Here is a 17,953-nt window from a genome sequence, read left to right as displayed (position 1 = left end):
TTATACGATCATATATTGCATAAGCCTGCCACAACGTCAATGTACCCCATTCTTGGCAGGCCCTATTCTAGCAGCCTAGTAAGTGGATTAATCTCATAAGAGCAACCATTAAGGCTGCTAGAGTAGGACATGCCAAGAATGGGGTACATCAAGGTTGTGTCAGGCTTATGCAATATATGTATAATGTAAGATTTGAAGTCATTGTTTAGTGAATAAGCTAGTGCGCTGGATTCTGTATTGTGTGTGTGTGTATGTGTATATATTTACATAATGAAAGCTTCAAGTGGTTTCCCCAAATTCAACTGAAAATGCAAGATATGACTTCTCCAGTCTCAAAAAGTTATTCATCCCCTTCATGACAACCATCTTTAGGACTGAGTAGAGCATCATTTTGCTGTTATGACCTGCTGCAATAAAGATGCATAGCCGAATACTAGCTTTGGCAGCTTTCCTGAGGAATCGTAGCACATTGATCATAAGCAATGGTGTTCGGTTTAATAATATTCTTGGGTTTGCGTGCTGCAACCGCCCTCTTCAAATCCTATCAGAGAATTTCTATTGAGTTCAAGTCATATGACTGATGTCCACTTTAGACTTTTCCAGGACTACTTCTGCAACAAAGCCATGGTGGAATTTTAGATAGTCCTGGGATCATTGTCTTGTTGGAATGTCCATTGATGCCCAAACTTCAGCTTTCTCATAGACAGCATGATATTTTCTCTTAGGTTTTCATGTCACTTCAGTGAATGCATCTTACCTTTCACATGCTGCAGGTTTCCAATGCCAGAGGATGCAAAGCAGCTCCAGAGCTTCACTGAGCCACCACTATGCTTAACTGTAGGCAGAGTGTTCTTTTCAGCAAATGCTTCATTCTTCCTCCAGACATACTGCTTATCCATTGGGCCAAAAAGTTCCAGTTTTGTTATATCGCTCAACAGAACTGAATCCCAAAACATCTGTGGCTTATTCATATGATTTTGAGCATATTGGAGCAGACTTTTCTTTTGCATTTAGGTCAGTAGTGGTGTATGTTTCAGAGTTCTGGAATAGAAACCTTCTGCCTTTAGTATTTGCCTTACTGTACTCACTCATGTTGCCACCAAGTCTTGCTGCAGGTATGTTGCAGTCACTTAAAGGTTTTTCACAACCTGACTTCTCAGTAATCTGGTTGCAGCCATTGATGGCTTCCTTTTTCTGAGCTGTCCAGGTAGTGTAACCACTGTTCCTACAACTTTGAACTTGTAAAGTATGCATTAAACTTTTTCTAGGAACATCCAGTGCTTTCACTATCTTTTTGTATTCTGTTACTTGTTTGTGAAGGACATTATGTTTTCTCTTAACTTTGTGGCCCATTCTTTTGACTTAGCCATATTTCTAACATGCAGTCAAACAACCCCTAGCCAGTTCAGGTATTTCAAGTGTTCCAACTCAAGCACACCTGGTGCAACTAATGAAGCCCTTGATTAGTTACATCAGGTGTGCGTGATAAAACACCTGTTTTGCGGGGGGCGGAGCCTAACCACGGACCCGATCAGACGCCATTTCTAGCAGCTCCTAAGATTCCAAAACTAATCCGGCCGATATCGGCAAAACCACCAACAATCCAGCCACAGCACTCACCAAACTGGATCCAGCAGGGCAAGAGGAACCGACTGATGCCTTTTTTCCAGGCACCAAAAACAACGAGGAGGAAGCCCAGGTCTGAGGCCTACCGAGCACTCCACAGCCTGGAAGGAATACTGGGGAGCTTTACCGCGAGCAGAGCAGACAGCCCGCAACTCCAAACACTGCCAGCCTCACCAGCACCAATGCCAGGGTAAGGTAGGCGCTCACAAAAGCCCCAAAACCAGGCAGAAGGTCAGGATATAGGGGCCATGTTACAGAGGCCCGCCCAACTCAGACCCACTCCCGCGGAAAACACGCAAGCTAGGGACATGGGCACAGCAGCAGGCCATGACAGACCTGGTAGCTCACAATCCCCACAAACCCCTCAAGCTGAGCAACATGAGCAGCCAGATGACTCAGCACCCACCACAAAAAGGGATTTAAAACTTCTCCTGGCAGAAATACACAAGTTACTGGCGGCGGACTCCGCTCTACTTAAAAGGGAGGTGCAGGCAGTCACTGAGAGAGTGCGAACCTCAGAGGAGGACATAATAACAGTGCAAACCCACTTAACCACAGTGGATACCTCCATACAAGAGCTTCAAGCCCAAAACCAGACCCTGTCACTCAGGCTTGCAACCCTGGAAGACCGCCAGAGGCGTACACATATCAAGATCAGGGGCATACCCTCAGCGGTCACGGCAGCAGAACTGCCACACTACGTTAGAAGACTGGTGACAACAGTCATGTCTCACACTGTGGCCAAACGAATAAACATAGACAGTGTATACCGTCTCCCAAGCCCTCCTCAACGCACAACGCCTCTGGCACGAGACGTCATTCTCAGATGCGTCACGCTACCTGATAAGCTCCAAATTATGGCGGCAATCAAAGATAAGGCACCGCTCACATTCGAGAACTCAAGCCTCACGTTCTACCAGGACCTTACAAGGGCCACCCTCCAGATCCGTAAAAGTTATGGGCCTGTCACAACCCAGCTTAGAAACGCAGGTCTGGCTTACCGCTGGGGAGCGAACGGCTCCTTAACAGTGACTCAGAACGGGACTACACATATGCTGCAGAGTTTGGGAGCTGCACAGACTTTTTTGAGTACACTGGGTCTGCTGCACCCGACCGCACCGTCCACCTCCGAACACCAGGCGACCTCATGGGACCCAGCGTCCGTCACACCATTCACCCCGGGAGAGAGGAACCCACAGCCAGTGACACCGTGACTGCGGGATGCTAACTCCCGAGGACTATATTTGAAACTCAATGTTATCTTATTTTGTTTTATTTCAGTGTTTATTCATGGTAGAGGGTATTTTACCCCCTCGCTTAAATATGGCAACACTACACAGTGCCCTCACGGGCCGGAGCCCAGCACAAGCAAGGGCAGATTAGGCTGACAAGCATATCCACTAACACCAAATGGCGTATCTTTCCCCCACACCCCTCCCCCCCCCACCGCCCCCTTGGGTCAGGGGCCACAGCGTGGTTACATATCCCTTTACCTCAACACCACATTATTAAGAGCGCACATGCTCACATTATTCACCATAAGCAACCACCTCTTAAACCTGCAACCAGCATGATATTACATATTTTTCACATGACAAGTGCCTGCAACCCGCAACGCCAACCATCAACATGCACCACCACAGGGACAGGTCGTAAACAACGCACATAGGGACCGCAAGCAGAGCAAATCATAAGCAGAAGCTCACTATAGAGCGACATCTCCCTAGCAGTCCCCAAACAAAGTTTAAGCATGTACCAAAAAGAAAAAATGATGCTGTTTAAAAAAAGATTGATTATCACACCAGTTCTAAGAGTAATGCTATATTCAATGTTATACTTGTATCTGTATCAACGTGTTTTTCAATTTTTATGTGTCCAACCTTGTATTAAAACAAAGCGTCCTGAAAAATAAAGAATTTAAAAAAAAAAAACACCTGTTTTGCATATTTGTGCTGTTGTGAGGGATTCTATTCTGGGGGTTGAATAATTTCGAGACTGGAGAGGTAATTATAAGTTGCATTTCAGTTGACTTATGGGGAAACTACTTTAAGAATTTGATGTGTTGAGCCATTTCAATTGCTTTTGTTTGATTTGTGCACTGCAAACAGCTGAAAGTCTGTACATTTTGACAATAAACCGGATTACAACTGTAAGTAGACAATCTTACCACATCAACGTTTGTGTGCTCTTGCTATACAATGTCACTTAACTTCAAATGCTTTACATTGTGAAAGTCTTATGACATACTTGAAAATAGATAAATACGTTGAAAATTTACAAATAATGAGTACCAACGCGAAGTTAATGAAAAATTACCACAAATTAAGAAAATTAAGGCTAAATTAGCCCAATGACCTGGCACACCAAGCCTCCAGATCCAAGTCCCAAAGAACATGCACATAATGTTTTATCAATACTCTGACAGTTTAAAAGAACACTAAAGCATTAGGAATACAAACCTCCATTCCTAATTATTTAGTGCCCTGTACCTTGTTATAAAGATCCCGGTTCCATAAAGATTTGTACTTGCCTTTTTACAGCACCAAGGCTCCCCTCAACGCTTCTCAACATCTTCTCCTCCCATACCTTCATGGGGGCATAGCATCCTCCAGCATGCTACAATCCAATGCTCCTCATACAGGAGAATTTGGGACCTAATGCCCATGTACCGCTAGTGCATTCAAGATTCCCCATACGATAGCAATGAATAAATGCTTTTCTATGTGGGCTTCCGCATCACAGGACTATATTTTACTCTGCCAGTGCAACAGAAGGGGTGTTTAGCCCCCAAGGTAAACTGGAACGTTTCTGCAAAATGGTAATTTTAAATGGACAGAGCTGATGCATTAAGATGAAGTAGTCAGTGTGACTTTAGGAGTCATTTAAGGTGTATTTCAAATAATTAGTTTTACAAAGAATGGAACTGGCTGCAGTGTATAGATAACATGTTTCAGAAGTAAGTTGTAGCCATGCAGCTTTTATTTGAAATTTAATTAACTGGCTAGATTACATTAACAGCACGGCAACCAAATATAATGTTGACAAGCAAGTGTACTCAAAAATTAATAGATATTTTAAAGTTTGCAATACTGTAATATTTTAAATATCATTAAATACTATTGTGCTCTGTGTAATTCATATTTTTTTTATATTTATTATTATTATTATTTCCATTTATATAGCGCCAACAGATTCCGTAGCGCTTTACAACTGTGAAATTATATGCATTATACCACCACACACATGCAGCTTTTATAGCAGCTTATCCTTACTGTCTGTGTGAATTTTAAAATATCGCTCTAACATATCTTAATGGGTCAAAGAAACACAGTGGTTATTCAGTAACAAAACTATAAAACAGAGGCTAAATAGCCAAGCTGTGACTATAGATTTAAAAATGGTTTCCAAATGTGCTAATTTTGTATAATATTCCAACTTGGATTTGAATTCACTACCAATTTACTATTTAGTGAATAAAATCTACTGTGTTAGTAGCTGAGTAACGGAGGCCCATTTGGACACAATCTTACATTCAGTATCAGTACTAGTGTTTACTTGCCAGGGTAGATTGGGTCAGGGCTTGACAAATCCCAGGCGCCAGGTCGCCAAGGCGACGAGAAAATTTGTCTAAGATTTCTGTGGAGGGCTGAAGCTGGCAGTCGTGCAGCTGACTGAGTGCGGCGGCGAGGTAGCTGTAATCTTCCTCCTCTGCTCCCTTGCGCACCATCCAGTAATGCCGGGAGGTTATCATGTCAGTCCTGACCTGGATCACTAAAAAGTGCTCTCGGGAGCAGAGCACCAAAATGACAGCAGACCCATTGGACCCCAGGGAAAGCTGATCCACTCCAGGTAGGGAGGCTGGGTGAATATAAATTAAAATAATTGCAGTTGCAGTATCAGTGTCTGTCAGTGAGTGCGTGTCAGTCAGTGTGTATCAAATCGGTAGGTGTGTGTGTGTGCCAGTAAGCATGTAAGTTTAGGTGATCTGCCTGTTCCACTAAAAAAAACAAAAAACAAATATGCCCAATATATTATTTACCCACTACATATTACAGACTCATTAAACAGGAACTTTAACATGCAACAAATGCAATGACCCGTTTTGCACTATATTGATGATACAATGATAACTGATATTCTGTACCATCCCCCAACTGGGCTTACTGAACATGCAGTAAATTCTGTAAGCTGTCTCTCACTCACACTGATGGGGTGGGACAAGATGCTACACCATGCTCCATTGCCCCTGGAACTCTAGTGGGAGGAACTCTCAATAGGCTATTCGGGGCTACCACGAAAAGGCCAAAAATCATTCTTAAAGGACCACTATAGGCATCCAGACCACTTCAGCTAAATGAAGTAGTCTGGGTGCCAGGTCTCTCTAGTTTTAACCCTGCAGCTGAAAACATAGCAGTTTCAGAGAAAGCTATGTTTCACAGAGGGTTAATCTAATAGTTAATCTAATTAGCCTCTAATGGCTGTCTCACTGACAGCGGCTAGAGGCGCTTCCGCGATTCTTACTGTGAAAATCACAGTAAGAAGACGCTGGACGTTCACAGGAAAGCATTGATTAATCTTGCCGCGCATGCGCTTTCGGATCTGATGTCGGCAGGGGGTGGAGAGTTCCCCAGCACAGAGGGAGCCCGGTGCTGGAGAAAGGTAAGTGGCTGAAGGGGGGCCCTGAGGGTGGGTGGGACCTAATGACCCTATAGTGCCAGGAAAACTAGTTTGTTTTCCTGGCACTATAGTGCTAATTTAAATTACATTTACAGTACACTATACAAGTATTTGAACGACACAAAGCAGAAAAAATGGGCCAAAAGAACAGAGAATATTTAAAGGAACCATCCAGGCACCATAACAATTTCACAGTCATTAAGCTGTGATTGTGACAGGAGGTCCCTGGTGCTTGTTTACCTTTAAAGTAACACTATAGGGTCAGGAACACAAACATGTATTCCTGACTTTATAGTGTTAATACCACTATTTAGCACCTTTAAATGGTAATAAAACATAACTTATTTCCAGCGTCGTACTCGTCCGCCGGCGCTGGCCCCGTCCCTAATCCGCCTCTTTGCTGACATCAGAATTTATTAGCCAATCCAATGCTTTGCTATAGCTGCCCATTCATTAAAAAATGACTTTAAAAAGGTACCAGAGTTAAACCATTGCCAAACTGTTTAATCCCTGGAGGTAGTAAGATGCCCAGAAATGCCAACCCCCATTAATTAAATAAGTTAATGGTGTTATTGGACTGGGAGTGTTACATTAACATAAAATGTCACCATACACTTCTATCATTCAGGCATGTGTAAGAGATAGATCCCCATCTGTTAAAATAAAGTTGTAGTGAATTCACAGCAGGCACGGACTGGCCATCAAGCATACCAGGCAAAGGCCCAGGATCTCCCCAGCCGGTCCATGCAGGGCCCGCACTGAGCGTCTGCCCTACTGTGTGCCTTCATGGGCCGGTGGGGAGATCAAAGATCTTCCTCAACGGCCCACTAGCACTAACAAGTGGCCGCCATCTGGGAGGGAGAGGGAGAGGGGGAGAGAGAGAGAGAGAGAGAGAAGGGACCCAGTTGAGCTCTAACCTGCAGCTCTGCCGGGGTGCTCTCGCGAGATCAGAGCGGTGCCGCGGTTACCACGGCAACACTCAGATCTCACGAGAGTGAACTCTAGCCTCGCAGGCTAGAATTCCCTCTCACCACTAGGGATAGCAGCACACCCACAATACACAATACCACACCACAATCAGCTCACTCTCCACACACGCAGTCAAACAAGCAGGTTCCAAATACATGCACCATACTCTTTCCTGGCCCTTTTGTCCTCTGGTATCCCACTTATGGAGACACCAGAGACAAGTTAAAAGCAAACAGCGCAAGCATGTTATTAAATTTGCTTGCGCTGCGCAGAACAAATGCAGGGCCTTTTTCTCATGCTAGAGCTCTTCAGCAGGGCTCTGCGCATTTCACCCATATGCTCACTTTGAGAAGTGGTGTGCTTGTCATTAGGGATGACAAAACACACCCTCTCTGGCCCCGCCCCCTCTACCCCCTCAGGGGGTCGGTGTCATAAAAACATTTTTCCCCAGTCTGGCCCTGGTTCACAGACTTGAGATCATTGGGCCAAAATACTCATACTTGACAGACTTTTCCTTGCCATGAAGCAGATGTAAAGTAGAAGCAATAATTCAAACGGGGAAGCAGGTATATCTTGCATATTATTTCATTATGCTACAAAACTTGCATGCAAATTACAAGAAAAGATTACAGAAAAATATATATCGCAAAGCAGAAAAACATGCAGTCATGCATTGGCAAGTTCAACCAAAAGTAAAGATAACCTTACCACATCATCAGTCAAGTTTCTTAGTTTGTTTATTTGCTGCAGAAACAAAAAACAAACATTTCAAATGAAAAGAAGTTTATTACAATTTTGAATCCTAGCAACACTTTTCATTTAAAACAGAAGTGTTACGGAACAACTACTACAACTAGTTATGCAGTGTGTAACAAAAACTCACATGTTTCAGTTTTTTGTTTTCCTTGCTTGTTTTTATTTGGTTTTGTAATAAAAGGTTTCTACAAACTTTTTTGATTTTTTTATTGAAATAAAAGGTATTATTCTTTAGGTCATGCCCAAAAGAAACATTCTTTAAGTATATTGAAATAAGTTATTCATCACTGGGTGATGCTCACATTGCTACACTGCACTTCCCCGTCTGACATCACAGAAGCCAATCAGTCTTTACATTCTTAAATATGCCGTACCCTTAGACATGACACCATTCTGTTTTGTACTTGCAGATTAACTGCTGGCACCAGGGAGAGCCAGCTATCATTCAATACCGTAATCGCACATATTAATTAACCCAAAGCTCTCCGATTAGCTTTGTTAGGCAAATAAATACACTGCACAAAGATCTTTAAATCACTGTGGTTGATTGATCACTTTCAGCCATGGTGATAATTTTCGAATCCAGGGAGATCCACAAGATCCCAAATGTCTTACTGCAGACATCGATAGGAACTGGGTTGTGTTTGCTGCCCAGAACTGATTTCTGAGTGATCAGCAGCAATAGAACACAGATTTGCAGCAGGAGAAAGATCTCGCTCTCATGTGGTGATTAATAGTACAGTGTGATCACTAAGCACTCTGATCTGAACAAACAGTAAAATTACTCTGTTAATGTCAGTACGGAGTTAGGGTTAGCATAAGAGCTAGTGCAATAGAAAACGTGAGCGTTCATTAGCGCCAGTATATTTCATAGCGCTTTACAATATTATCAAAGGGGGAGATTTAACAATAAATGAGACAATTACAAAAACAATAGGTTGAATGTGAATCAATGCAAGATATATTGATGATGTACGATGAACACTCAGTTTGCCTTGAGACCTGCGTGTCTTCCTTTCAATTGTTACTCAAGAGATCTGCGAATCTCGACTGACTTATTGTTATATTGTTCACCTGAAACCTGCGCGTTTCTCAGCATTTCATCCCTTCTTGCAAACGAATTCGAGAAAATCTCAATAAAAAGATATTTACAAAAAAAACAAAAACAATAGGTTGACGAGGGCCCTGCTCAAACGAGCTTACAGTCTATAAGCGGCGGGGTATAAAACACATTAAGACAGGAAGTAAAAATCAAATAAGGTGGAGTGAAGCCGAGCTGGAGGAGAGAGTAGAGTGATGCCCTTTAGGAGAGAACAAGAGACAGGTATGTGAGGTTGAGGTTAGTCTGGGAGGCCATAAGCTTTCCTAAAGAGATGGGTTTTGAGGCACTTTTTAAATGACTGAAGACTAGGGGAGAGCTTGATGGTCGTAGGCAGGCTATTCCAAAGGAAATGAGCCACCCGCGAGATATCCTGCAAGAGTGAGTTGGCCGTACGGGTGCGAGCAACGGACAGGAGAACGTCACAGGCAGAGCGGAGAGACCGAGAAGGGGCATACCTGTGGATTAGTGAAGAGATATAGGAGGGGCTAGAATTGGTCAGTGCTTTACTGGTGGGGATTAGTACTTTGAATTGACTCTTATAGGATACAGGATGCCAATGTAAGGACTGAGAGAGGGGAGAGGTGTGCGAGGAGCGACAGGAGAGGAAAATAAATTACTTGGATTTTTACTCCCTTGATTCTCAGCCAGGAAAAGCATATCTCGGAGTGACGAGTGTTGCACTTCACTGCTTATTTCATTTAAAAAAAGCCTGTTCTGAAGACAACTCCCATCATTCTCACACAGGCTGTGTCTGGCAGAAAATCAAGAGAAAAGGCAGTGTTTACATTGCTGCCCAAGGACACCTCCAGTGGTAGTCACTCGGACAACCACTAGAGGTGCTTCCTGGATTTCAACTGACATCCAGAGTTTCCACGTTTTGCATGGAGACGCTGAACTATCCCCATAGAGATGCATTAAGTCAGTGCATCTATATATGGAGATGCTGATTGGTGCAGAGCTGCGTTTTGCTGAGCATGCTTGAGAGCCCCCTATTGCTTTCCTATAGAAAAGCAGTGGATTGGCACTCTTCTTGTGATCTCACCTAAGGAGTGTGCAGGGCTTACCGGGACCAGACCCGTGCATTGCTGGAAAAGGAAAGATTACTTTTTTCCTATTTGGGATGGCTTTGAAACACGTTTAACAGAAGTTTTAAACACCAATAATAGAGGTATTAAAATTGACTTGGAATTTATGTTAAAAAAAAAAATTGTATTTGGAAATATATATAGAAAACTTTTATGGAAATACAAAAACATGCTTTAAGAAAAGGTGCAGAACAATACTTTTCATGATTTTATCAGCTGTCGTTAAAAAAAAAAAAAAAAGATGTTTTAATCAAAAACACTGAAAATACCAACAGGGAAGACCTTATACAATATAAAGAAAAAAAATTTTATTATGCTTCCCACAGTACTCGATTTTACCAATAAAAGCACACAAAAAAATATTTCAAAAAATAGGGAAACAGTGGGAACTGCTAAAGGAAGAAATTTAAAAAATAATTATTCCAGAAAGACTAAATATTGTTTTTAGAGGGGAACCCAACATAAAAAGATTTGAGTTTTTTGTTTTTTTGTGTTTTGTTTTTTTTTAACCAAAAAGAAAACCTCAAATTACACTTTTTAAATAAAAAAAGCTTTTTCTTTATATGTAAATCATGTATCATGTATGTGAAGAAAAGAAAACTGATAAATCAATAGATCAAATTTCCAAATTCAAATTGAATTAAATGTAAAAAATAAATAAAAATAAATAATGTAATTCCAAAAATATAATATAAGTTTTGGAGTGCCCATGCATATTACAATATGTAGTAGGCATGATGACAAGAAATATAAAAACTAAGATAACTGAGCAGTGTTGAAATATAAGTTTCTAGATCACACCGTATTCACTTTTTACCAAAAAACTGCAGTGTTTACATTGCAACTCTAAGTCTTCTCATAGTGGCAGTCTACTAAACAGTCACTAGAGGGCTTCCTGAATCGAAACCGACTTTTGGTCCTGTATCCGATGCTTGACGTCCTCACACTCTGCATGAGGACCTCTAGCGTCAGAGTTTTCTCCATAGGAAAGCATTGATTAATGCTTTACTATGGGGAAATCCTAATGCGAACAGGGCCATTGTGTGGGTGGAGCCTGACCCAGCGCTGAGGGACATCGACACTGGATTCAGGTATGTGACTGAAGGGGTTTTAACGCAGAGGGGGGGCACCTTAGAAACACATAGTGCAAAGAAAACTGCTTTGTTTTCCTGGCACTAGAGAATCCCTTTAACCCCTTAAGACCGCAGCCAAATGTACAAGTTGTGATCCAAAAAAACGTAAACAAAACCTGGCATTTGCGCTATATGTCTGTCCAACCATAATTCACCTCTTTCATATTAAATGCACCCCCCATTATTATATATCATTTTATTCAGGGGAAACGGGGCTTTCGTTTAACATCAAATATTTAGGTATGGAACATAATTTAATATGAAAAAAATATTTAAAAAAATGGGAGAAAATAAGAATTTTTTAAATTTTTTTAGTTCTACGTGACATTCTAACTGTGAATGTCATAATACTGTTTGCTTTAACTGCAATACAATACACATATTTGTATTCAGCGATGTCTCGCGTGTAAAACAGTACCCCCTATGTACATGTTTTATGGTGTTTTGGGAAGTTACAGGGTCAAATATAGCGTGTTACATATTTCAGTTTTTTTACATTGAAATTCGCCAGATTGGTTACGTTGCCTTTGAGACCATATGGTAGCCCAGAAATAAGAATTACCCCCATGATGGCATACCATTTGCAAAAGTAGACAACCTAAGGTATTGCAAATTGAGTATGTCCAGTCTTTTTTAGTAGCCACTTGGTCACAAACACTGGCCAAAGTTAGTGTTAATATTTGAAAATGCAAAAAACTAATTTGAACGCAAATTTTGGCCAGTGTTTGTGACTAAGTGGCTACTAAAAAAACTGAACATACCCTATTTGCAATACCCTGGGTTGTCTACTATTGCAAATGGTATGCCATCATGGGGATAATTTTCATTCCTAGGCTACCATACGGTCTCAAAGGCAACCTGGCGAATTTTAATGTGAAAAAACTGAAACGCAAACCTTATATTTGACTCTGTAACTTTTGAAAACACCGTAAAACCTGTACATGAGGGGTACTGTTATACTCAGGAGACTTCGCTGAACACAAATATTTGTGTTTCAAAACAGTAAAACGTATCACAACAATTATATCGTCAGTGTAAGTGCCATTTGTGTGTGAAAAATGCAAAAAATTTCACTGTCACTGACGATATCGTCGTTGTAATATATTTTACTGTTTTGAAACACTAATATTTGTGTTCAGCGAAGTCTTCCGAGTAAAACAGTACCCCCCATGTACAGGTTTCATGGTGTCTTGGAAAGTTACAGAGTTAAATATAGTGCTAGACAATGTAATTCCCTGAACTTTTGGCCTGGGTTGGCAGGCAGGTCCTGCAAATTGTAATTAATAAAATGACCTAATTATGTAAAATTATTACATAAATATATGCGTAGAATTATTATATATATATATGTGTGTATATATATATATATGTGTGTATATATATGTATATAATTTTTTTTAATTATTTTTATTTATATATAGGTATATACATAGTGATATATACGTATATACTTATGTATATAGATATATATATTATTTCGTTCTACATGTATTTTGATATCAATATATATATATTCATTTTAAAATACAGTTAGAACGAAATTACGCATGTTTATATATTTTTTATCTATTTTTTTTTATTATTTTTTTTTTTTTTTTTTAACGTATTTATATATTTATTTATTTTTTATTATATATAAATATATATATAATGAAAATTATATATATATTTAATCAATATCATTGTACGTGTATTTTGATATTAATATATATATATAATTATGTATATATTAATATTAAAATACACGTAGACAGTGTATGCATATTTATGTGTATGTGTGTATATGTGTGTATATATATACTTAGATCATATATATAATAAATATATATATGATCTAAGTATATATAATTTATTTTTACACTGTTTTAACATTTTTTTTTTTTTTTTCAGACAGCAGGGGGAGTACCTGTCATTACAGGCACTCCCCCTGCTGGCAATGCCTTGGACGGCTATGCCGTCCATGTGATCGCGGGGTCCTCGCAAGGACCTCGCGATCACATGGCCCTGGGCGGCTGAAGAGGACGCAGGGGGACTCCCTGGGCTCCCAGGTAAGTCCCCCATACCGCGATCGCCGGCGTGGGATCGCCGGCGACCGGGTAAGTACATAAGATCGCAGGACGTACTATGCCGTCCTGCGGCTTTTAGAGCCACCAAAATAAGGACGGCATAGTACGTCCTGCAGTCTTAAGGGGTTAAGGGATGGTATTTTTATAGTTCCGAACCACCTTACTTTTTAGCCAGTCAAGACTTTCATTTATCTCTTACAATAGTATATAGAAACTTTCGAACAGAAGCTTTTTTTTTTTGTCAATTCTTTATTTTGGTGATGACAGTTTCATTGCAATCGGTATGCATTGTGTGGCTTGCGCAGGACCCCGATGGTGTCTTGGTGAACAGAAGCTTTTTATTTCACGTTTTCTGGCACCAATTTGCAATCACTTGATCGCAACAGCAACATCTAGTTACGCTCGATATGACCCTTACCTTATATTAAAAACGCTTCTATTCATCTTTTTACATGTAATATTGAATCCACCCCTACTTGTCCAACTCCATAGGCCTGTCCCATCATCATATTTAATTTATAGAAAATGCCCCTACCATGGAAAATCTCTGCAAATCCTAATTTCACACACACACACACACACATATATAAATATATATATATATACATACATACACACACACATTTATAAAAATAGCAGGGGGTACAATTTAATTGTACGCCCTCACTTCAAAGACAAAAAGAGTAAATTATTAGGCAGGCATATAGGTTTTCAAGCAGTACCTTCTCTTAACCATGTAAGCAAAGAGTAGATTACCCACTGCTTATCTATTTCACACAGCCCTGTGTAGACATTTGTTACTAAACACAGTTAGAAACCTTATTAAAGATAATTAAATTTAAGTGGGACGTAGCAATTGCTACACAGCAGTATTCCATGGACATAAACAAGTTATAAGAGGTGTTAATTTGTAATAAACATTAAAAAAAGTTTTAAATTGAATTTATTTAGCAATGAATAAAGATAATTCAATTGCGGTATTTATTTTTTTTACCTTGAAGAGACATAGCAACCTTGTAGGTTACAAGAATATATTACATAGTAAAGCATATATATCTATGGTCATAAATCACACAATCATTTAGTAATTTCCATATACCACTAGTCCCCCCAAAAAATCCTAAGTCTATGTCAAATACTCAGGAACTACTCTAAGGAAGTACCTTTTCCATTGCTTCCAAGCAACAAAGGTGAGATCTCAAGGTCACAATCCATGGCAACATAGAACTGAGCAGACAGTACTTCAAATGCACATCTGTATATAAACGTATCTAATGCATACAAGTGACTGTTAGTTATGTCTGTTTTGGTTGCACTGGTAAAGTGTGTGTGTGTGTGGCTAGCTATGAGTGTGTATGAGACATAGAGAGTCAAGAAGTGGCTAGTTATGAAAATGTGCACGCAAGTGTGTAGAGGAAGAGCAATGTATTTGAATATATGTTTCCATCTGTGCATATATTAATGTTTAATATTGCATGGAAAACTGGAGTTGATGTTTTTATCTAGCATATTACACATGCTCATTTCAATTTAATTTACTGCATAACATATCTGTTGGTGCATTAAAAGAAAAATGAAGTTTTACAACTAGGCATCCAGACAAAATTAAAAAACCACTTGAGTCACGCAGACCACATATCAATGAAATTGTTTACGTGCAGTGCTCCTGTCATGTTAACACTTCAACATAAAACATTTTGCAGAAACAGTAATGTTTACGTGCACATCTAGTGGCTATCTTCCCGACAGCCACTAGAGGTGCCTCTGCCTCTAGATTCAAGTGATACTTTGCCCTGCAATCAAATGCTGCTCATAACTGCATTTGCTTGGAGGAGAGCTGTGTTTGGCCTCACATGCACATCTCGTCCACCTATGCTTATCAGAAGCACTGGATTGGACAAGACTGCAGAAGAAAACAGCAAGAATGCTGACAAAGACAGATGTGAAGTGGGTGGCTACAGCAGAGCCACTTTGGTGCTGGAAACAAAGTGAGAAAATTGTACTTATTTTAAAGGGAGACTCCAGGCACCCAGACCACTTCTGCCCATTGGAGAGGTCTGGGTGCCAACTCCCACTAACCTTAACCCTGCAACTGTAAATATTGCAGTTTTCATAAACTGCAATATTTACCTTGCAGGGTTAACTCCTCCTCTAGTGGCTGTCTACTAGAGAGCCACTAGAGGATACTTCCGGGTTTATAGCACAGATTTTCTGTGCTATAGCGTCGCTGGACTGTTTCACGCTATGTGAGGACCTCCAACGTCGCTGAAATCCCCATAGGAAAGCATTTTCAATGCTTTCCTATGGGGAGGTCTAATGTGCGTTGCACATTAGGTCTCCCCCGTCGCGCATGCGCAATAGTTTTCCCCTGCCGGATGACGTCGGCGGGGAAGGAGCGTGGGCGGACCCTGAACCAGCGCAGAGGGACATCCTGGGATGGGGGGTGAGAGGGAGAAGGGACCTGCAGTGCCAAGAAAACAGTTTGTTTTCCTGGCACTGGAGAATCCCTTTAAGAAGTATCAGAGTTTCAGCACAGGTCTTTCCTAAGTTTTAAGAAGTAAAATTTCATTATTCAATTACTATCTATGGTTTAATAAAAGTTCCCGTATACACTATATCTATTTTGCAACATAACAGTGAAGTCAGAAAAACTGAAACATTTTAGAATTTTATACACACAGTAAACTGGAATTATTTACACTTTTGCAATAGTGGGAATTCTAAATCGAGAAAGTATGTCTATTATACTACGCTCCAGATCAAATCCATATTTACTCCCACAAGGGTAGTGCTTCATTTTCACAACATATTTAATAGCTTTAGCGAGGAAGCAAGAAAGCCAATAACTAGAGATGGTCCCTTCCAAACCATGGCTAAGGTAAGCAATATTGATTTTACATATATAAATGTTTTAAAAGAGGTATATTGTACAAGACAAAAAAAAAAAAGACTAGGTCACAGTGTTGAGTATTTCCTTGTTGTTGGTGCTGTCTGATGCAGTTAGAAAACAATCCTCCAGAGATCCAACTTAAAGGGACACTATAGTCACCAGAACTACAGCTTAATGTAGTTTTTCAGGTGAGTATAATAATTATATACAGGCATTTTCATGTGCTGCCTTTTCAAAGAAAATGCAGTGTTTACATTGCCCCTAGTGGCCACTGGAGGTGCTTCCTGGCTTAGTGCTGCACAGTAGGCAGCTCTGCCGTTCAGCATCCCCATGCTCTGCATTGATTCGCTGGAAATAAGGTGAGTTTTTCATGCTTTTGAGCCACCTTAATGGTAGGTTTTGCACTATAGGATCAGAAATACAGGTTTGTGTTCCTGACCCTATAGTGTTCCTTTAATTTTCTTTTGTGAGAGCTCTGAGGCCTGCTCTTTTACTGGTGTTCTCTCAAAAGCAAATTAATGTGAACCTCAAAGGAAGCAGTTTGTAGTCCTTCTCTAGACCAGGGCTTAACAACTAATCTAGGAGCCAGTAAAAGAAAGTTAGGAGACAGTTTTTTTCTGTCAAAAATACAATTCTTAAAGGGACACTAAGGTCACCAGGACTACTAGAGCTTAATGTAGTTGTTTTGAAGTCTAAACAGTGTCCCAGCACGCTTTTTAATGTAAACACTGATTTTTTGACTAAAGGCAGGGTTTACATTGCTCTCTGGTAACACATCTAGTGACAGTCACTCAGACGGCTTCTAGAAGTGCTTCCTGGATCAGTGCTGCACAGCGTGCAGCATCTACGTTAATGCTCCCCCATAGGGATGCATTTATTCAATGCATCTCTATAAGGAGACGATTTGCACAGCATTGCATTTTGCCACACACGCGCAATAATCTCCCAATGTTTGTCTATGGGGAAGCATTGGATTGGCTAAGATCATCAAGATTGATTAGCTCAGCCATGGAGTTGGAGCTAGCCACAACATCACCAGCACAGCGTGGGAAAAAGGATGAGTTAAAACCATAATTACCATAATACCTACCAGTAATCAAATATTGCAGGGTTTCACAAATTTACTTTGAATCTAGGAGCCAACTAAAAAAGTTAGACAGGTTTTTTCCCAACAAGAAAAATACAATTCTTAAAGGAACACTATATTCACCGGAACCACTACAGCTTAATGTAGTGGCTCTGGTGTCTGTAGCCTGTCCTTGCAGGCTTTTCAATGAAAACACTAGATGTTCAGAGAAAAGGCAGTGTTTACATTGCTGCCTAGTAACACCTCTAGTAGCAATCACTGAAAAAGCCACGAAAGTATTTTAGATCTCAGTGCATTCAACATCTCCACATTCTGCATGGAAGCGCTGAACGTTCCCCAAAGAGATGCATTAATCTAATGTATCTCTATGAGGAGGTGCTGATCGGGGCAGCATTTTGCCATGCATGATCAATAGCCCCGATGCTTTCAAATGATAATTGATAATATCAGATATGGAGGCGGGCCAGCCACTGCGAGACCGGCACAGCGTTGGGAAAAAAAGGTGAGTAAAAACACCATCCCTATACGATACAAGGCTGGTGACCTGAACATACACATTCAC

General features: G+C 40.5%; 1 protein-coding gene across 1 annotated transcript in view; it reads right to left on the bottom strand.

Annotated features, from left to right (window-relative positions):
• Positions 1–17,953, bottom strand: part of DIAPH3 (diaphanous related formin 3) — a 747,362-nt gene that overhangs the window by 706,377 nt on the left and 23,032 nt on the right. The window contains exon 2 of the mRNA XM_063425945.1: positions 7,981–8,016. Coding sequence (XP_063282015.1) covers positions 7,981–8,016 — 36 coding nt within the window. The remainder of the gene's footprint in view (positions 1–7,980; positions 8,017–17,953) is intronic.

The sequence above is a fragment of the Pelobates fuscus genome, chromosome 1 (genome assembly GCF_036172605.1).
Source record: "Pelobates fuscus isolate aPelFus1 chromosome 1, aPelFus1.pri, whole genome shotgun sequence".
Taxonomy (NCBI): domain Eukaryota; kingdom Metazoa; phylum Chordata; class Amphibia; order Anura; family Pelobatidae; genus Pelobates; species Pelobates fuscus.
The sequence above is the reverse complement of the archived record's forward strand: the minus strand, read 5'-3'. Positions and strand labels throughout refer to the sequence as shown.